Here is a 22,579-nt window from a genome sequence, read left to right on the forward strand (position 1 = left end):
ACATAATATTAATTTAAGTTATTTTTTCTAATTTTTGGTGAGATAGAACTTTTACACAGCTATTATCTATCCATGACTAGTGTGACTTGTGTGGATTTTGGGGACACAGTTATCAAGTGAACAATTGGATGCTCAGGAAAAATAAATAAAAATAAAGGGTAGACAATTGGTCTTTTTTTTTTATCATTTATAAAAAAAAAATTATTTGAAAATCAAACAAAAATAAAATATTTCAAAACAACATGTGAAGAAAATATCTATGAAAACAAGAATGAACACAAAGAAAACATTTTATATAAATGATTATAGTTAGAAGCAAGGAAATGTAAAGAAAATATCTAAGAGAACAAACAAAAGCGGGTTTAGTTAATTAATTGATCTGTTTGGTTTCAGAGAAAAAGTGAGGCTTCATGACAATATTATGTTTTACGACTGCAGTTTCAATATCCACATCTCAACTCGAAAATGGAATCCCAGAAACCAAAAAAATAAAAAAAAAACCAATATATCATCTTTATGCTCATTAGCTGAAAAAGTAAAAATGACTTAATGAATACAACAACAAAAAAAGTTATATGCTTATCTAAATATGCTGTTGTGCTTTTCAAACTAAAAGTTCTTACTCCATCCGAGGTTGCTTTTCCTTTTCTTTCTCTTTCTAACCGTGCGTTTGTATTAAACAAATAGAAAATTGACCTGAATCATTTTTAGGACTATTCAACCTTGCTTACATTTGTTTTAATATCATGGCAGATCATAAACAAGAAGAATGGTGTTAAGTATTTAAAGAAGTTCCTTGAGGAAAATGACACAGACCTCAAGAGAAAAAATAACCTAGACTCCTAGTATTAAATTGCATGCTTATGGGTCAACGTTACTCACTTAATTAGCTTACTAATTTTTGTTTGATTCTATATAGTTATCTGCATAAACTTAAGATGTTTTTACCGTTGGAATAGAGGCCTATGCATTAGTTATTAGTACAGGTTGTGCTGCCAAATCCAAGAAAAACCTACACACCAACAAATGAAACAAAAGTCGTGGAAATAAAGTCTATTTCAAAGCATTACACCTGCTTCAGCTCTTCCTCAAATATCCTACCAGGAAGTATATTTTACAGTATGAAAGTAACATTCGTGGAATCCATTCTATTTCAAAGCATTAAACTTGTTTCAACACTTCCTCAGAAATCCTCTTGCTTGCATATTTTACAATTTGGAGAAAGTAACCTTTAAATGAAAACACACTCTGTATTTTTTCTCCATGCCCTAACTAAGCCGTAATATCTATCTCACAAAACCTTAAATTCACCTATCTGAATACAACAAGAAGAATGTCCAGTATGGAAGGAAAAATGGACCTTCAAATGTTACCGCAGAAGCTGAGCAAGGGTAGTAGCAAAACAGAGCTCCACCGGAGCAGTGTCTTTAGCCTTCAAATCAGATTTGCTCCGTTCAACGAGCTCATGGGGAGAGGCGGCACTGGCCAAACGGAGAAGCTTCGCCCGATCGTTGACAAGAGAGACGGTCACTAACGGGGGTTGCTGTCGAGGTAGGAGGGCAAGTATTTCGCTGAAGAGTAATGCTACATACAGTCATTTTTGCGCACTCCCTGCGCACTCCACTGATATGATTGGCTGGATTAATTTTTTTTTAATATACAACCAATCATATCACTGGAGTGCACAAAGGAATCCGCAAAAATGACTGCACATAAAATTTTCCTTCGCTGAATGTTTCGAATGGGAGTAAATGTTCAGAACCAACTTTCAAATCCTGAACAAAACGTGCGTTTTGGGTATAAATAAATAAATAAATTAATTAATTAAAAAAAAACAGATGCAACCACATAGTGTGTATACTGTCTGCTGCTACAGTGGCTGCTCCGTAGACTCCTGTAAAACCCTAAGGAAACCAACCAGGCTCATTCGTTAAACCCTAAGGAAAAGAAGAGGCCGCTCATTCTCTTAATCCAACATGGCCTCAAAGAAGGGCAAGACCAAGAACAAGTCGAAGGACTCAGAATCTTCAGCTGCAGCCCAATTTACTGACAGGAAGATCATCACTGATGCTCGGTTTTCGTCTGTACATTCCGACCCTCGGTTCCAGAAAGTTCCCAGGAACACTTCTGTGGTCGCGATCGACTCGCGATTCAACCGCGTTCTTACTGACAAGAGCTTCTTCGTCTCGTCCTCGGCTCCGTTGGACAAGCGAGGAAAGCCCAAGAAGCGGAATTCTGAGACTTCTTTGCGACATTATTATCGAATCGAAGAGGAGAAACACAAACAAGAAGAAGAGGAAGAGGAGGAGGAGGCGGGGAAAGAGGTTATCAATGAAGACGACGAGGAAGTAGAGGAAGAGCGGAAATTGGGGAAACTCGTTCATGTCGAGTCAGGACTGGAGTCGAGCAGTGAGTCGGAGGTGTCGCAATCGGAGGACGATGAGTCGTACACAACCACCGATACCGATGAAGGTGAAGATGAGGGGGTTGAGGAGGAGGAAGAGCCTCAAGTGCAGGTACAATTCGAGCTCAAGTTTGGTCATATGGTAGAAAAGTATTCGAGAAATGTAACCTTTCAAGTTTGTGCTTTGTAGATTTTCAGTTTAATGTAATTAGCAGCCAAATTGTGCCTTTTCACATGAATTTTATGTCACTCTTTCTTTTATGGTTTTTGCCATATTGACAGGAGAGTATACCAGAAATCGAAAGAGAAACTCGCAGACTCGCGGTTGTTAATATGGATTGGAGGTATGTTAAGGTATGTTAAGTCTTGAACAGAATTGAATTTGAGTCTTACGTTATCAGAGCCAACGTCAAAGTATCTAGTGCCATTTAATTATCCAAATCATTTTGATTATGTTTGAACTTTGAATTGTTATAGTCCCAATGCTAGTACTTCTGTTTTTGGGCCGCTTCCCATCCCTTGTAACTGTCGAGTGAGCTGCCTGCTGAAGCACTGAACTTGACTTGATCTCCCTGCCTTTCACAATAATGGCTTCTGCGCATTTGGTATTTGTATGCCATTATATCATTTCTCTATCTGCGTGTGATTCCATTTTAGGATATACAGTTAGAAAATTTTCATTTTTGTTTTACTGATTGTATTTACTCGCCCAGTTTATCTGCACAAAATCTTCAGCTCTTATTCTATCCCACCAATTAGGGGATCATATTCTAAGCCAACAAAAGGAAAGAAGAGTCCTCAAAATCCCCCAGATACTAACGTCTGGGGGATGTTCCTAACTGCTTTACAAGTAAATACTAGATCCAGAGCCCAATATCAATACTGAACTCAAAGGTCAAATTTTATATGAAGCTGTAGGATTCTTCCTGAATCATTAGCCTGATGCCAGTACTTAATCCAGAGCCCTATATCAATACTATGACAGTATTTTCTGCACTGTATTTATTTTTTATTTGATGTATCTTCTTCACCTTTATGCAGGCTGTTGACTTGTATGTAGTTTTGAGCTCATTTCTCCCAAAAGACGGACAAATTTTATCGGTGGCTGTCTATCCGTCTGAGTTTGGTCTTCAGCGTATGAAAGAGGAAGAAGTTCATGGTCCTGTTGGCTTATTTGATGATGAAAATGATGAAGACAACGAAGATGAGATAGATTACGAGAAACTGCGTGCATATGAGACAAGCAAGTTAAGGTGATTGAATTTAGTGCAGTTTGTGCATTTTTTCAGGTTCACAATCTTTATTTATGCTTGTGCTGCTTTTATGGTATCTGTAAGATATTGCATCCCTTTGTTGACATGTTCAGAGTGAAATTTACCTTGAGATCTAACATATAACTTACTTTGAATCTGAGTGCCTTTCTTCTTCCTTTCCACTGAAAAAAGAAAGGAAAAGAAATGAAAAGCAGAATGTAATAAAGAAAAATAAAAAGGCGCCATTAGTTCTTTTTTTGGGGTATATGAGGTTGACACATTTTTTCTTACAATTAGGTGGATCTCTTATACTCTGTACTTTTTTTTTTTTGGTAAGTAGGAAGATATTTTATTGATATAAGGATAGGCATAGCTGAAGTACACATGAGGTATACATGTGATTACACCTATTTAATGACCAGAAACTATTACAAGGAAATCATGGAAGCTAAGACCATTTAAATCTATAGCTATGGCCCACATAAATGAAGTCTTCTAGAAAAAGCTATTAAACGCTTCCAAGGAGTGTTCACTATCCTCAAAATGTTTGTCATTTCTTTCACTCCAGATGCACCAAAATATACAAATGGGGAGTCATCTTCCACACAGCTGCAATCTGTGGTGTCTCTGTGATCCCTCTCCAACTTGCTAGTAGTTCAACCACCCTCCCCGGCATTACCCATGCTAATCCCACTTTGTAGAAAAGTAATTCCATATGGCCCGAGCAAACTCACAATGTAGGAGTAAATGATCCATTGTTTCACCACTATTTCTGCACATATAGCACCAGTCTATGATTATAAGCCCACGTTTTCTTATATTATCACTGGTCATAATCTTCCCTAAGGTACTCTCTGTACATGGGTAATGCCTTTGATTTTATCAGTAAAATTCTAAGTTCTAAAACAATATCATTTTCTTAGAGGGCACAATTACATCTAAGAAATATGCCTTTGTTTTATTGAATCATCTATTTGTAACCAGTAAGCATTTAAGTGATAGCATGCCTATTCAATTAGGTGTACTTCTGGATATTTTTTCTTTTTATGAGATCTATTTAGGATTTCCTATCTTTAATGATGTTTATCATATTCAAAAAACTGTTAAAACTAGTTGTAAACTTGCTTGATACGCACATATATCTAAATTTATTGGATGAAAAATACTCTATATAACTAGGTTAGCAATAAATAGACCCATTTTAACAGTGTCAATGTTAGCATTTTGATCTCCAAAATTTTGGTTAAGCAACTAATTTTTTATCCCCTTACTCTCACTTGTTTCTATGCTAGTGATGATAAACTTACAAACTTTACTTGAGTAAAAAAGGACCAAGAGCTATTTATATTGCATGCTAAATTAAAAAGTACTGCTAACTAACTTGATCAGAAGAATTTGATCATTTTGAAATATTTTCTGGGTTGAACTTCATTTTCTCTGTTTCTAGCTGCCAAGTAAAAAGTTTTGAGTAGATGCCCCTGAAATATGTATTGTTTGGGCATAAAAATTAATTCATTGAGCTTATATTCTGGCTATGCTTTCACTACATAATAGGCTTTTCTTTGGATCATGCATTGCTCACCATATCAAATCTTATGTACATTATATTACATATTTTTTGGGTATATCATCCTCCACAGGTACTACTATGCTGTGGTGGAATGTGATTCGAGTGCCACAGCTGATTACCTTTATAAAGCATGTGATGGAGTTGAATTTGAAAGATCATCCAATAAACTTGATCTGAGATTTATTCCAGACTCCATGGAATTTAAACACCCACCCCGAGATATTGCTACCGAGGTATGACTTCTAACCTCATGATAGGCTTTGTACTTGCTTTTTGAGAGTTTGGGCTGTAGTATTTTTAAAAATATATCATCACGTATTCCATTTCAGTGAATTGATGAAAATATTTCTAGTCTACCAAGGAGCATACACAGTCATACAATGAACTTGATTTAATATGTTATGGGCCCTGTTTGCAGGCTATGTTGTAGAAGCCAAGATAATTTGTTGTGTAACTCACAAAACAAATTTTGGTGAAGTCTTGATGTAATCACACCAATGCTTAAAAGATAAAATCCTCTGTGCTACCCTTTGAAAAGTGGAAGCTGCAGTTAGAGTGAAAGCTAGTGCAATTGCTAGTACATAGCAAGCCATATGACTATTTGCTGTTTCTTCTCCGAGATGAAATGCCAGCTTGGCATGGATGGATATTGCTATTCCTATTTAAAAATCTAGGACTAGGATTCCAAGTTGGGGGCATTGGTTGACTGAGGTGTAGGATCCAACTCAAGCATCGCCTAAATCCTTACCCGAGCCTCTTTCTGGCCATTCTACATCAAACCTGGGAATTAATTAAAAGATAAGGTAGCACTGAAGGATGAAACCCTTTGGTGCTGATTTTGTTGTCTCTAGAAATTTATATACCTGTAGTAAGTACAGATCATATGATCTGTGTTACACCCATACAAATAGTTTGAATTTTGTATTGTGCCCTTGCCCTAGTCGCGATGATGCATTTGAGATCAATACATATACTGCTATTGTAATTCAATCTTGCTGTCACTTAATTCTTCTCTTTCTGATCTGGGATTTTGGCCTGCATGTTTCTAGATAATTAATGAGCCTCATAGTCCTGCAGCTTTAAACTTGAGGACAATGAGCCATTTGGCTACATAGAAAGAACTCAAGGGAAAAAAAAAAAATTAAACCTCCCACTAAAGCACATATCTTTATGAATAACTAGTCGTATGTCTGCACTATGCATGGAAAAATGTCTCTGAATTCATCATGGGAAAAGAAAAAACCCTTAATTTTTGTGTAGTAACTACGATGAAGCGGAACCTAAAAGGGTCGTTTGAGAAGTGGAAATTGAAAGGTTTTTTGGAATTTAAAAATAAAATATTATGCAATAAATGGTCATTTAAATAGTCGGGGAGTGTAAAAACTCTGTAAGTAAATGATCATAAGGAGTGAAGTAGAAAGTTTGAATAATAAAATTGAGGTGGGTGATGGACTCAAAATCAGATTTTGGCATGACATATGATGTAGCAATAGGCCACTCAAGGAAGCTTATCCAGAAGTCTATGGCATAGCAAGAATGAAAGAAGCCTCGATTACAGACCTGTTGGTTACACCAAATGGTGCCACTCAATGGAATGACACGTTTTTCATAAATGCTCATGATTGGGGAGTCGACACAATATCGGAGTTTTATGATCTCATATATTCCACTCACAAGGGAAGTTGATGACAAATTTTCTGGTGTCACTTCAAGAAAGGGAAGTTCATTGTCCGCTCTTTCTATCAAGCCACACACACACACACAACCAACCCATTCCCGTGGAAGAGCATTTGGAAAACAATGGAACCATTAAGGTACACTTCTTTGTATGGACTGCTTCATTGGGGAAGCTACTCACACTCAACAACTTAAGGAAACGTCAATTTATTGTCATGGAGTGGTGTTGTATGGGCAAAAAGAGTGGGAAGTCAGTTGATCATTAACTACTTCGTTGTGAGATTGCCACAACATTATGGAATGACTTCTTCACTCGGTTGGGACTAAATTGGGTGATGCTAAGAAGGGTTGATCAATCTTTTAGCTTCTTGGAGAGGCCTTCAAGGTAACTCCCATATTCAGCAATATTCCTGTGATACTCCATATGCTAAGGAGAAGGGTAGGTAGTGTATGAGATCCGACATTGCTTGGGAAGGAAAAGTTCTTGCTCTTTATAAGGTTATAATGGGGCTCCAATTGTATTATTTATTGGTCCTTTTGGAGTATAGGTCATATAGTTTGTACCTTCCATTTGGGCGTTACATGGAAGATGGTCCCAATATACTTATGGTGGTGCATTTGGGGGGAAATGACAAAAGCTTCGAAGATCGAGAGCAATCAATGGAAGAGCTTAGGAAATTGTTTTTCAATACTTTACTTCATTGGTTGGTTGTAATTGATTTCAATGGAATGAGTTTCCATGAATTTCTTGTATCACTGAACTAGGGCAACACTCTTGTATATGTCCTGTATATCTGGGCTTTTGCCTACTTTTATGATCAATAAAATTTTGTTTACCGATAAGAAAAAAATTAAGGAGCCAATAAAAATTTACGGTAATTAGAAGAATATTGAGGTGGCTCATGAGAGCAAAGGAAATGCTTCAGAGATATTATAGGTGATGGATAGGTAGAAATGAATGGTAGATGAAAAGCTCTGATCAAAAAGAAATTGAATGGTAGACGTAAAGCTCAGATGTGGACAGAGATGATATGCATAGGAGGGAGGAGAAGAGCAGGAGGTTAGGGGTTTTAAAAGTTCAAAAGAATAGAATGTGTAATTCAAAAGATCAAAATGCATTTGAGACAATGTTAAATGATATAATTAATTAGAGGAATGGTGAAGTGGCTTAATAGAAATCAAAGAAGATGTTTGAAAATTTTATAGGTAGTGGATTTCAACCGTAATAGGGACACACATTTAGAATTTCAGCTGCTAAGGGATTGTCTCAGAGTGGAGAAGCTTAATTTGGCCAAACTTTGAGAATCTATGGCTTTTTTTTTTTTTTTTTTTTTTTTTTTTTTTTTTTTTTCTGGAGCTAAAAAAGTTTAGTGATGCTTAATAATGATAATTTTTGGTTTTTGCTTAGGCACCTGCAGGATACGAAGGTTTAGATTTCCAAACTCGAGCTCTGCAGCATAGTAGAATTCAACTTTCTTGGGATGAGGATGAACCGGATCGTGTAAAGACCTTGAAACGAAAATTTAATGCTGACCAGGTTGGTGTCCTTGATCTATTTCTTTCCACTTTTTTATATGATCCTTGTAAATATATATTCCAAAGTTGATGTCATAAACTGCACTCTTCTTTTTTGTGCTGCACGAATATGGTGGATTACCTGCTGCTGAACTGAAATAATGCATTCATTCTCATACATATACTGATTTATGCGCATACATTTTTACAGGTAATCAAGTAGTTTTATTCATAAGAAAAAGGGTGTAGCCAGTACACATGATGTATACCGTATATAGGAGGAGTACCTAACTAGATTACAACTGAAACTAGAAAATCACGAACATTTAGGAGCTATCTTTGAGATTGCTGCCACTTGAGGATTGCCTTGGAGTCAGGCCTCTCTAGCTTGCTAGGAAATCACCAGCCTTCAATGCATGACCCAAGAGATCCCCATTCCTGCAAAAAAAAATCATCCTACATGGTCCTGGCCACCTCACAATGTAGAAGCAGATGATCTATTGATTCTCTATTCTTCTTACACATGCAACACCAATCCAATATCTTTACATGGCGTTTTCCTCAAATTGTCCATAGTAAGAATCTTTCCTAAGGAGGCTGTCTAGACTGAAAAAGCGGCTTATTGAGGAATTTTTGTCTTCCATATATTCCTCCATGAAAAGGTGTTCATGCCTTGACTAGTTGGAAGTTGTTAGAACAATCCTGATCTTGTCTATTGGTTCCCTCGTTCACTCTTGCGTAATACAATAAAGCAAAGAACTTGGTGATAACCTCCAACTCCCAATCTACTCTAATGAACTCTACATTCCATTGAGGGGAGCCGATTGAAAAACCAAGAGATCAACTACTACATATCCTCCACCCATACAAGCTCAAATATGGTTGGGAATATGTATTTGAGGCTTTGACCACCAAACCCCTGCCATGCCAAAACTTGACCCCATAATTGTCATCCACCTCAATACATGCATGCCTTAGGAATATCTCCCATCCTCTTCTAATGCGTTTCCACAAACCCACCCCATGTGGTCCACGTATCTCATTCAAGCATCATCCTTCCCAAGCTTCCCCGACCTTCACATTTATAACTGTCTTTCCATAGGGCCCCCTTTCTGGTTGAAACCGCCACATCCATTTTCCCAAAAAAGTTTGGCTGAACTTCATCATGCTATGGATCCCCAATCCAAGGTGGGTGTGCAAACGATTGGCCAATTCACAAGTTGAAATTTGAACTCGTCCCCGATCCCACTCCACAAGAAATTCCGTTGTAGCTTCTCAATACAACTATCAACCTTTATAGGGAGTGGGAACAAAGACAGGTGACCATGTAACGAGCACAGTTCTCAACATGGGTTACTGATACATGCATAGACGACGCCGATGGTCTTTGGAGAGCCTTAAGGGGAAGGGGAGGTGAATATTGAAGTAGAAGGGGATATTAATAAGGAGATGTGGCTGCTGGAAATCGAAGGGGGGCCAGAGGGCCTAGAAGGCATGGAGGAGGTTAAGTTGAGGGAAATGGAGACTAGTGGGGCTGAGGGAGATATGGATAGCCCTATCCCGCTACGTACCCTATCCCCAAAACCGGTGTTCAGATTTTCTTCGGATTGGGTGCTAAAAGAAGTCGAAAAACTGCATGAATGTGTGGGGATTTTGTGTCCTGGGTTTGAAGATCAGTTTAAGGCTCTCTTAAGTGCGATAGAGGCAGGGAGAACTCCAGTGCTAAAATCAGCTGTGAAACAAGATCTGGAGTTGAAACGCCTCAAGAGTTCTATTAATTATGATAACAAAGAAAGCAGCGTGGGGAGGGAGAGGGTGAAGGGAATGGGGCCAGCGTCTTTTATTAATGCTTAAAATCCTTTCGTGGAATGTAAGGGGGATTAATGATGTGAATAAGTGCCTTCACATTAGATCTCTTCTCCGTATTTGGAAGGTGGACATTGTTTGCCTTCAAGATACCAAGTTGCGTAGTATTGACAGGCACATAATTCGCAGTTTGTGGGGTTGCTCCTTTGTGGGGTGGTGTTACTTAGCTTCATCAGGGGCTTCGGGAGGTGTGTTGGTATTGTGGGATAAGCGAGTGGTGGAGATGGTGGAAGAATGTACTGGGATGTTCTCTTTGGCAGTATCTTTTAAGAATATTGAGGATAGGTGGACGTGGGCTCTAGCTAACCTATATGGGCCCAATGGGGATAGAGAGCGAAATTTGTTGTGGGAGGAATTGGCGGGTTTACACTCTGTTTGGGACTTACCTTGGGTCTTTTGCGGAGACTTTAATGTAGTCAGGTTTCCTAGTGAAAGGGAGGGGGCATCCACGTGGACAGGCGCAATGGAAACTTTTTCAGAGTTGATATTTGATTTGAACCTTGTGGACTTGCCGCTGCAAGGGGGGCATATACTTGGTCCAATAGTCGAGGGGGGTCCTGGCTGGATAGATTTCTAGTCTCTTCTTCATGGGAAACGCGTTTCCCGGATCTATGCCAGAAAAGGTTGCCACGAGTATGTTCTGATCATTTCCCAATTTTGCTTGATTGTGGTGGCATTCATGGGGGTAGGTGTTCCTTCAAATTTGAGAATATGTGGTTAGAAGTTGAAGGATTTGTGGAGAAGGTACGGGATTGGTGGGATGGTTATTCTTTTGATGGTACCCCTAGCTTTATTATGGCGAGTAAACTTAAAGCTCTCAAGTTAGATGTAAAAAAATGGAATGTAGGAGTTTCCAGACATACAAAAGTGCAGAAAAATATCCTAAGGGAAGAGCTGCACGCTTTGGAGGAAGGGGATGTTAATGAGGCTTCTTTGTCAAGGAAGAATGTGGTTGTGACCGAAATTGAGAAGGTATTGCTGACGGAAGAGATATCTTGGAGACAAAAGTCTAGGGTGCTTTGGTTGAAGGAGGGGGACAAGTGCACCAAGTTCTTTCACAAGGTGGCCAATTCACACAGGCGCAATAACACTATTGAAGTCCTCCATTCTGGCTCACAGATGTTGCTTTCTACTGAAGAAATTCAAGACCACACAGTGCAGTATTATGAGGAACTCTTTGCTGAAAAAAAGTAGATTGGTGTCCCAAACTTGATGGTTTAAGTTTTGAACAGTTGGATTCCGAGGTAGCAGGATGGTTGGAGAGGCCGTTTGAGGAAGAGGAGGTGCATCATGTGGTGAAAGGTATGTGTAAAGACAAAGCCCCGGGCCCAGATGGTTTCTCCATGGCTTTCTTTCAAGAATGTTGGGATATAGTGAAGGAGGAAGTAATGAAAATTTTTCATGATTTTCATACTAGTCACAAGTTTGAAAAGTCACTAAACGCTACTTTCATTGCTCTCATTCCGAAGATTGTGGGTGCCAATGACTTGAAAGATTTCTGGCCTATTAGTTTGGTAGGTGGGATTTATAAAATCATCTCTAAGGTGCTAGCAAAATGCATGAGCGTAGTGATGGATGGTATCATATCCAAACCTCAAAATGCGTTCGTTCGGGGCTGGCAAATTTTAGACTTAGTCTTGATAGCAAATGAGTGTCTGGACAGTCGGTTAAGGGAAGGTAATCCCGGGGTTCTCTGCAAGCTAGATATGGAAAAAGCTTATGACCATGTGAGCTGGGATTTTCTTTTCTATATGCTTAGAAGATGTGGTTTTGGGGATAAGTGGTGTGAATGGATCAAGCATTGTGTATCGACAGCTCGGTTTTCAGTTCTAGTGAATGGAACATCACGTGGTTTTTTCCAGTCTTCTAGGGGTTTGAGACAAGGAGACCCACTATCCCCTTTCTTGTTTGTTATTGTGATGGAGGCTTTGAGTCGCATGGTGGAGGCTGCTGTAAGGGGGGGTTTTCTCGTTGGTTTTTCAGTAGGCAGCAATAGTAATGTTAGCATCATTTCTCACTTACTTTTTGCGGATGACACCCTCATTCTTTGTGATGCAGATAGTGGCCAGATTCGAGACATAAGGGCATTGTTATTGTGTTTTGAAGCTGTATCGGGGCTCAAGGTGAACTTGGAGAAGACGGAGTTGGTCCCGGTGGGGGACATGAGCAATATAGCTTTGTTAGCGGAGCTATTGGGTTGTAAAATTGCCCCTTCCTTTAAAATACTTAGGACTTCCCTTGGGGGCACCTTATAAAGCAATGAACATTTGGGATGGAGTAGTAGAGAAGATTGAGAAAAGACTATCGGGTTAGAAGAGGCTGTACTTATCAAAAGGGGGAAGATTAACTCTCATTAAAAGCACTCTATCCAATCTCCCCACCTACTTTCTTTCCCTGTTCCCTTTACCGGTGAAGGTGGCAAACCGGATAGAGAAGTTGTTCCGAGCTTTCTTGTGGGGAGGCATGGGGGAGGAATTCAAGTTTCACCTTGTGAATTGGCAAAGGGTGACATGGCCGATTGCGAATGGAGGGTTAGGGGTGCAAAATTTGAGTGTGTTTAACAAGGCATTATTAGGGAAGTGGCTATGGAGATATCACTTGGAAGGGCACTCGCTGTGGAGGGAGGTCATTGATCAAAAGTATGGTTGTGCGTGGGGGGAATGGTGTTCTTTAGAGCATAGGGGGTCATATGGAGTAAGCCTGTGGAAATTCATAAGAAAGGGATAGAATGCTTTTGAAAAACATCTAAAGTTTGAGGTGGGTGATGGAGCACGAACCCGTTTTTGGTTAGATGCGTGGAGTGGGGAGAGTTCTCTATTTACTACATTTCCAGCAGTATTTAACTTGGCTGGAAATCAGCAGGCCTCAATTTCAGAATTGCTATGTCGGGCCAACGGGACAGCAACTTGGAATATCACTTTTACTAGAAATGCGCAGGATTGGGAACTTGAAGAGCTGGTAGATTTTTACAGGTATTTATATTCAGTAAATCTAGGCATCAATGTGGGAGACCAACTGTTGTGGACTCACACGGGGAGTAAAAAGTTTACTGTTAAATCTTTTTATAAGGCCTTGACAATCCAACAGCAAACTTTCTTTCCATGGAAGGGTATATGGAAGGTGTTAGTACCTTCTAAAGTTGCTTTCTTTATTTGGACAGCCTCTCAGGTGAAGATTTTAACGATTGATAATCTTAGAAAGCGAGGTATGGTTGTCATGGAGTGGTGTTATATGTGCAAAAAGAGTGGGGAATCAATAGATCACCTGCTTTTACATTGTGAGGTGGCTGGGGAGTTATGGGCTGGAATACTTAGTAGAACCGGGCTAAATTGGGTTATGCCTAGGAGTGTGGAGGAGGTACTTGCATGCTGGAACAGACCACACAACAGCGCTCAACTGGCAGCAGTGTGGCGGATGATGCCCTTGTGCTTAATGTGGTGTTTACGTTCAGAAATGAATGAGAGGTGTTTTAGTGATAAGGAGCGTGGAGTGGGGGAAATCTGGAACTTTTTTGTATTCTCTTTGTTTCAATGGTTTTATGCTATTGTTCTAAAGGGCGGGAACGTTCATGAGTTTCTATTTTCTTTATAGTCCACTAGAATGTAACTAGGTGTCTCACTTTGTATACTCCTTGTGTACTTGGGCATTGCCTAGTTTCTTCATATTCAATAAAGATTATTACTTATAAAAAAAAAAAAAAAATTCCATTCACAAGGGAATTTAAATAGGACAATAGCATCTTGTACACTCCATTCACAAGGGAAATAGGACGATAATCTTTAACATCTACAAACTCGATCTTTTTAGGAATGAGGGTTAAAAAAAGTAGCATTAAGACTTCTTTCAAACCTTTCATTAGAATCAAACTCTTGAAAGCATAATTTTGAATTATGTTCTGTTTTGACTAGAAGGGCTGGAATTTTCCATTCCGGTGTAGTGCCGGGTACACTATACATTCTCATTCCATTTCGGCCTTCCGAATTGTTTTGATGGCAATTTTGTAATTTTTTTGAGTTTGGATGTATTTTTGTAAATCTAAAATCTAGATGGCATTCATATAATTTTAAAATCTAAAAGGCATTATATAATTTATTTTTTTGTAACTTTATGTCTTTTCTAAAATCTTATTATTTTTAATAATTTCTCAACTATTTTATTTTATTTTTTTGTCTCAACTCAAGTTTGTGGTTTTTTTAATATTATCTTTTAACACCAATATCTCGACCTTTTTTTAATGTTTTCAACATATATTCATTTTATAAATCTCCAATTCTTCCACACCCACACATACTGACATAGATATACACACACAAATACATACATGATACACATATATACATTTATTTATTTTAGAAATTGCCAATTTATATATATAGCTAATTCTAAGATGGTACACTAGAATGCACTGGTACCGAAATATTCTATTCTATTGCTTTAGTCGGAATGATCACCGGAATGGAATTTAAAACATTGCTTGAGACACGCTCATGAGATCATCCTTGATCAATACCCAACAAACTTGGAAGAGACCCAAGGTAAACCAATGGGGCCTGGAGCCTTGTCCCTAAATATGCTACGTATTACTATGCACACTTCATCTTCTTTGAAAGGCCTCCCAAGCCACCCTAAACCCTATTGGTCTAACGATTCAAAAGTTAATCCATCCACTTTGGGTCTCCACATGGACTGTTTTGTAAGTAGGTGCTTGTAATACTGTACAATGTGATTTTTGATGGCTAACGGGTCTGAGGAAACCGCTCTGTCTACCATTAATGTCTCAATTGCGTTGTTCCTACCATGCAAATTTGCCACCGATGGAAAAACTTTGTGCTCTTTTTCAGGTTTTCTGACTACCTGACTGTAGCGAGTTCTCTCATATTCCGAGAGTTCTTGCCTCCTCCTCACCCTCCATACATAATACTGCTTATTAATATTAATCTACATATTATAATCTGATGTATTTCGGTATTTGCATGTATACATAAATTAGTGTTGATTGCTTTGTGAAGCATAAAAGAAGAGGAGAGAGGATATGATAACAGTGACAACAGCCACAGTATAAAATAATATTTCCTTCAAATTTATAGAAATGCCTTTTGCTTCTGAGCTGATGCTGACTTTGTTTTCTTATAGCTAGCTGAACTGGAGTTGAAGGAGTTTTTGGCTTCTGATGAGAGCGAAAGCGATGGTGACGAGGATGAGAATGATGTAGAGGATCAGTCAGCTAAAAGGCATAAAAAACGAGATATGTACCGTGCTTTAATACAGTCTGGTGATGTCTCAGAGGGTGATGGTGAGGAGGAAGGCCAGGATATGGAGGTCACTTTCAATACTGGTCTGGAGGACATTAGCAAGCGTATTTTAGAGAAGAAGGGTAAGAAGTCAGAGACAGTGTGGGAGGCCTATCTTAGAAAAAGCCGTGAGAAAAAGAAGGCTAGGAAAAATAAGTCCAAGTATTCATCAGAGGATGAGGGAAGTGATACTGATCAAGAGGCACCTGAACAACCAGATGATTTTTTTGTTGAAGAGCCTTCAGTTAAAAGAGGTAAAAAGGTGGTTCGAGGTAAAATTGTTGAAGAAAGGCTGCATCAAGATGTGGATAAGGAAGCAGAAGCAAGCAGAGCAGAGCTTGAGTTATTAGTTGCTGATGACAAGGGGGAAGAAACTGGTCTTAAGCGATATAATTTGAAACCTAAGAAGGCCAAGGGAAGGAAGGGGAAAGAGGTTCCAGATGAAGACAAAATACCAGATCTTGATTATAATGATCCGCGTTTTTCTGCTCTCTTCACTTCACCTCAATTTGCACTGGATCCAACAAATCCTGAATTCAAAAGGTATCTTCTATGCAGAACGTAATTTTTCTTGTGATTATTGTATCCATTATATATTTGTCTGAATGGAACAGAAGAAGGGAACACTTGGGGGTTATAAGGCCCAATGATTGGGGATACTCGTCTCTAGATGGGGAGTGTATGTAATTGTAATATGCAGGATAACCCACGCGACATGACATTATGGCAACTGTTTGATGATTCTGACATTTCAAATTAAGAACTTGCATGTAAATCTACTGGATTCTTTTTATAGATCTTCCAAAATATTGCGAAATTATTGCCTTATCTGCCGGTTTGTTCGTAAGTGTGCTTTAATGTGGTGCTAACAACTAGAGTTTGGATGTCACAGGTGGGCAGCTTTATCTCGGCATTTAGTACAGACGAAGCAAAACAGGCAAGAAGTGGCAGAAAGGGAGCGTATGAAGTTATCTACTACATCAAAGGTGCCATCTGATGAGCCTCAGTTGAATGAGGATGAGCAAGTCACGTCTGATGTTTTGCCGTCAAAGAAAGATAAGCTTGAGTTATCATCCTTGGTTAAATCAATAAAGATGAAGTCCAAGCAAGTTAAATTTCCCTCTAATGGTTCGATGTCGAAGAAAGATGCAAAATTGCAATCTGCAGATACGGAGGAAATGGAGCAGCCGCATGATCTTTCAACCTTAGCTCAATCAGTTAAAAAGAAATCAAAAAATCTCAAAAGAATGAAAACAAGATGAATTGGAAAGGCCGTTTTTCTTTGTTGGAGGTGGAATCAGCAATCTAGCAACTACCAAGACGATTTAAGGACAAGCACTGAGGGGAAGATCATACACTACGCACAATGTTTTTGTTTCTTTGAAATATTGGAAGGAAAACTTGCTTGTTTGTTTATGTTTAGCAAGAAAAATTACCCATAACGTCAATATGGTAACTCATGTTCAGACTATAAAGTTGTTAAATTTATCATTTCTTTTTAGACTATGATTTTAGTTCTTCCACATAAATTAGAGCTATATTTATTTTTTATTTGCATCCTCCTTCGTCTTTGTTTATATTTAAAATTACCCAATATATAGAAAGTGTTATACATAAATTATCTTTGTATTGATATTTTGGACGGTAATTCTTGAATCTCGATTCTCAACTAATAAACTTTGGACTCAATTTCTCTATACCAACACCACTTCTCTTTTCTCACCTTCACCGTTTGATAATCAAAAGATGAAAGTTTCTATAACATTTTCCTCTCTTCATATTTTTAGAATTATTACTTTTCATTAAATTAGCATTATTGTCTAGTAGTATAAAATCAACGAGAAGTAATGGAATGAAACGGTTTCGAAACTCGGACATATCAAAATTATAGCTGTGACCTGATACATACAGGAAAAGACCCAAATTACAAGCAACTACTCACTATTGAGGCCTCCCTTGTATACAATTTTTTTTGTAACGGGTATTGTCTTAAACTTTTATAACTCTTTACAAATAAACCGTGTGAGAGAATTGCAAAAGCAGAAATTTCATTCCACGTCCTCTAGATGAGGGAAATAGACTATTTATTTTTTATTTTATAAACAAAAGGACATGATAACAAAAAACATAAAGATAGATATGAAGCCTATATTTTAAATGTAGAAGGAAGGGTTTCTTGTCCATCTTCCACATGAGGAAATGTTTTTTAATAAACAAATATATGAATAGACAAATGATCACTAGAGAAATATTAATGTGATCTAAACTATAAAAAGGTTTAATATAGATTTTTTTTTTTTTAAATGGAGATAGTTAGACATAACTAGAAGTTTGGAGATTTAATATAAAAGTTAGGTGCTTGAGTAATCTTATTGGACAATCAGACGAATTCGCAAAAAAACTTATTGTCCCATTCCCAAGTGCATTAATAGCAAAAACTTATGTGATATATAAACCAAACAAATAGAAACCTAAAAAGTAAGCATACAAAATATCCAAATTTTGAGCGTATATGGTGTTTGTTTTTTTTTTTAAACAATTCTCATTTCATTACTCAAGCAAAACTGATTACATAGAGTCACTAAGGACAGTACTCTTAATACAATTAGGAATAAACTCAAGATCAAAAATGTCATCTACCACGTTGAGGGCATCCTTGGCTAGCAAATGGGCAGCCATATTAGCATCCCTCTTTGTGTGTTCAATCTTCCAGCTTGTAAAATAATTCAGGACAGATTTAGCTTCTTCGAGAATTAGACCTGCTTGGCTCTAGTCTCTAACTGAATTTTTCATTTTGAGGACCACCTGCATTGAGTCTCCTTCAAGGATTAGCTCAGAGAAATCATTATCTTTGCAAAACTGGCTGGCCACCAGAAAGGCATAAGCCTCAGCATCAATGGGTGATAATTTTAGCTTCCTGTTTGCCCGTACTGACCCCAAAACTCTGCCTTGAAAATCCCTTACTATGCCTCCCATACCTATCACTCCCACTGAGGCATTAATAGCAGCATCCCAATTAAGTTTTAGTTTACTTGCTGGGGGTTTTCTCCACTTCTGCACTAGATTGGGACACACAACAGCAACATTGGATCTCTCATCCTTGGATTTGACTAGGTGGAATAACCTCAGGTCTTCTTTAGCCTTGACTAGAATAGAGTTTGGGTGTCTCGAGTCCTTTCCATGCACACTCTCATTTCTTCTGTTCCATATTAGTCTTGCAATCATGCCAGCCATCTGAAGTTCACCTTTTGGAAGCTTTACAGTTAGTTGCTCCCAAATGTCTCTAAACAGGTCACATTGTATAGACATCTTCATGATTTTAATTCTGGTTTGCCCCCACACATCCTTAGCAGCAGTGCATCCCCAAAGTGCATGGCTTGAGGTCTCTCTTCCAACTCCACAGATTGGGCATAGGCTATTTTCTCTCAGTTTTCTCCTCTGCAGATTGTCAAAAGTAGGGAGAACCTCGTTACATGCTCTCCAAAGGAAGCTTCTGACAATATTGAGGACCTGTAACTTCCACATAGACTTCCAGAACTCACTTTGATCATGTTCACTAGAAGTCCCTTCTTCTTCGAGGGACAGAATTTGCCTATGTAAGTGGTATGCACTTTTTATTGAGAAGAGACCATTGTTTGTACCACACCAGATCAGCTTGTCCTCTCTGTTTCCCAAACTGATAGGGATGGATTTGATGAGATCCACCTGTTGTGTAGGGAACCATTGGTTGAGTAAGGTTTCATTCCATGTCTTCATCACAGGCTTTATAAGTTCTGACACCCATCCCACCCTGCTGTCCCCATTACTCCTATTACCTGTAGTTAAAGAGATAGATCTGGGTAACCATCTATCCTCTCAGATCCTAACACTGTGTCCATTTCCAATACTCTAACACTGTGTCCATTTCCAATACTCCATTGTAGGCCCTCTTTCAATAACTTTACTCCTGCCAGCATGCTTCTCCAAGCCAAAGATGGTCTATAGCTCAGTTTAGCATGCAGCAGGTCTCCCGAGGGGAAATATTTCTGTTTAAGCACTTGAGCAGAAAGAGAGCTAGGATTGGTGAGGATATTCCAACCTTGCTTGGCCAGGAGGGCAAGGTTAAAACTACTGAAATTTCGAAATCCCAGCCCACCAAGGTCTTTCCTCTTGTTCAGTTTGCCCCACTTTACCCACTAAATCTTGGCATGATCTTCATTTGAGCCCCACCAGAATTTTCTCAACAATTGGTCCAATCTTCTTGTGATGGATTGAGGAAGCAAGAAAATCCCCATTGTGTAAGTAGGTATGGCCTGCAACACTAATTTAATAAGTACCTCTTTGCCAACTGTTGAGAGGCACTTTGTCTTCCAGTTTGTTATCTTAGCCCAAGTCCTATCAATAAGACTATGGAACGCAGCAGTTGTGGATCTACCCACCATTGCAGGAAGCCCCAAATACTTGTCAAAGGAACCCGTTGACTTGACTCCAACAATACTCAATATGAAGTGCTGATTGTCTAGAGGAGTGTTTTTACTGAAGAAAATGGAAGATTTCTCCTTGTTAAGCACCTGACCCGAGGCCCTCTCATAGATACTTAGAATTCTCATCAGCCTACTCCACTCCAGAGAATTTGACTTGCAAAAAATCATGCTGTCATCAGCAAAGAACAAGTGGCTTACTCTTTGGGGACCTTTCCCAATGGGAACACTAGATAGACTTCCCACTGCCTCAGCCTTTTGTAGCATGCAAGATAGAGCCTCAACACATATGATAAAAAGATGGATCCCCTTGCCTTAGCCCTCTGGTTGGTTTGAAAGGGGCTTGAGGTTCACCATTCAGGAGAATGGAATATGAGACAGAGGAAATACAGTTTAGGATGATGGAGATCCAGGCTTGATCAAACCCCATCTTTTTCATCACTGCAGCCAAGAAATCCCACTCCACCCAGTCATATGCCTTACTCATGTCTAGCTTTGTGGCCATAAACCCTGTCCTCCCTTTCATTCTAGTTGTCATTGAGTGGAGTGTTTCGTATGCCACCAAGATATTATCAGTTATAGCTCTACCTGGTACAAAAGCACTTTGGTTTGAAGATATAATATCTAGTAGGACAAGCTTTAGTCTGTTAGAGAGCATTTTAGCAACAATTTTATAAATAACATTACATAAACTGATTGGTCTAAAGTCTTGGACTCTAGAGGGCTCTTTGATCTTAGGGATGAGAGTAATATAGGTCTCATTAACTCCCTCCAAGGATTTACCACAGTTTAGTATGTTAAGTGCAAACCTGCTCACTTCCTTGCCAAGGATATCCCAATGGGATTGATAAAACAATGCTGGGAATCCATCAGGGCCTAGAGACCCCATACCTTTCATCTGAAATACAGCAGCTCTTACCTCATCTTCAGAAAATTTTTCCAGCAGCTTTTCATTCATCGAAGGGGTAAGTTTTTGGGGGACATCTTCAAGACACAAATCAATATCAGATGGGATTGATGTGGTGAACAAATCAGAGAAGAAATTTGTAAAGATATCACCAATTTGCTGCTGCTGAGTAATCAGTGAGTTGTTGTGGTCCAGCACCTGAGAAATTTTATTTGTCCTTCTTCTTTGAGTGGCATGTAGGTGGTAGACATTTGTATTTTTGTCCCCATTTTGTAGCCAATGTTGTTTTGCTCTTTGTTTTCATTTTAATTCCTCTTCACCTAGTGCTTGTTCGATTTCTTTCTGAATTTGGAACACTGCATCTGTTCTGTCCCCTTGATTTGAGTCTTGCAGCTCCCCCAACAGTTTCATCTTCTGTTTTAAATTAATAGGAGCCTGTTTATTAGTTGACATGTTCCAGTTCTTTAGAGCTAGGCCACAGTTATGTAGCCTCCTGCTCATAGTAGAGGCAACATCACCCCCCATTGTTACTTTACCCCATCCTTCTCTAATGGGGTTCAGAACACTCTCCTTCAGGTTCCAAGCAGCTTCGAATCTGAACAAAAAAGGTTTGCTGGGTGGTGTACCATCTTTGCCACTCACTTGGACCAGAAAGGGGGAATGGTCAGATTTCATGGCAGGGAGCACATGACAGCAAGACTCACTAAAGTTTTGTAACCAATTAAGGTTTGCCATTGCTCTATCAAGCTTCTCTTTAGTGAAATTCCCATCCCTTCTGTTATTAGCCCATGTAAATTTAGGGCCTTGAGTCTTGATAGGATTCAAAGAGCAATCCATGATTGCCTCTCTAAAGCTTTCTAGTTGTCTATAAGGTCTGAGACAACCCCCTGCCTTTTCACTCTGATCAAGAATTTCATTAAAGTCTCCACAACACAGCCAGGCCATTGAGGTCCCGGGGTTGAGATTCTTTAACAATTCCCAGCTCCTATTTCTTTTGGCTGTCTCAGGGTGGCCATAGAACCCTGTGAAGAGCCACATGGGTTTATCTGGGCCAGGTTTGACATGAGCACTTATATGCCATCTGGAGTAATTAAAAATGTCCACTTCAACTTTGTTGTTCCACATCAAGGCTAGTCCTCCACTGCTTCCTATACTGTCAACTACTGAGCAAGAATCAAAATTCAGTATCTTACTAACTTCTTCAATTCTGGTTTTTGAACATTTTGTTTCCATTAGAAACACGATGTTGGGGGACTTGTCCTTAATCAAAAGATTAAGAATATTAACTGTCCGAGGGTTCCCAAGCCCTCAGCAGTTCCAGCTTAGGCACCTCATTGGTGTTGGTGGTGCTGCCTAGCAGCCACCACCAACTTTTCAGTTTTCAGGTCCCCACATGATTCACTAATTCTGATTTGTTTATTCGCATTTCCCCTAGAGACAGGCAAAAAACTAGGTTCTACTTTCCTCTTGGTTCCCACATTTTTAGAAACTTCTGTAAAGAGTTGAGAGTCAAGGGGAACAGACCTGTCTCGAGCTCGCCTCTTCCACCTTTTGTTTTGTCTGTTCTCAGCCAGTGCCTTTATCTGCTAGTCCATGAAGTTGTCGAGAGATCTGATTTGGCTAGCAAGGGAGAAGT

General features: G+C 39.0%; 2 protein-coding genes across 2 annotated transcripts; one reads left to right on the forward strand and one right to left on the reverse strand.

The window, feature by feature from the left end:
• The first annotated feature begins 1,868 nt into the window (after positions 1-1,868).
• On the forward strand, positions 1,869-17,082 carry LOC122316449 (pre-rRNA-processing protein esf1). The gene is made up of 7 exons (XM_043132969.1): positions 1,869-2,516; positions 2,687-2,758; positions 3,446-3,657; positions 5,298-5,460; positions 8,313-8,441; positions 15,419-16,119; positions 16,469-17,082. Exons 1-7 carry the CDS (start codon positions 1,977-1,979, stop codon positions 16,836-16,838), a joined length of 2,187 nt encoding a protein of 728 aa, XP_042988903.1. The 5' UTR covers positions 1,869-1,976; the 3' UTR covers positions 16,839-17,082.
• A 2,315-nt stretch (positions 17,083-19,397) lies between these two features.
• On the reverse strand, positions 19,398-22,176 carry LOC122316153. Its single transcript, XM_043132689.1, has 5 exons — positions 21,301-22,176; positions 20,846-21,141; positions 20,416-20,680; positions 19,893-20,291; positions 19,398-19,724 (listed from the first exon to the last, which is right to left on the reverse strand). Exons 1-5 carry the CDS (start codon positions 22,174-22,176, stop codon positions 19,398-19,400), a joined length of 2,163 nt encoding a protein of 720 aa, XP_042988623.1.
• Between the last annotated feature and the right edge of the window lie 403 nt (positions 22,177-22,579).

This window comes from Carya illinoinensis, chromosome 7 (genome assembly GCF_018687715.1).
Source record: "Carya illinoinensis cultivar Pawnee chromosome 7, C.illinoinensisPawnee_v1, whole genome shotgun sequence".
NCBI classification, from domain to species: domain Eukaryota; kingdom Viridiplantae; phylum Streptophyta; class Magnoliopsida; order Fagales; family Juglandaceae; genus Carya; species Carya illinoinensis.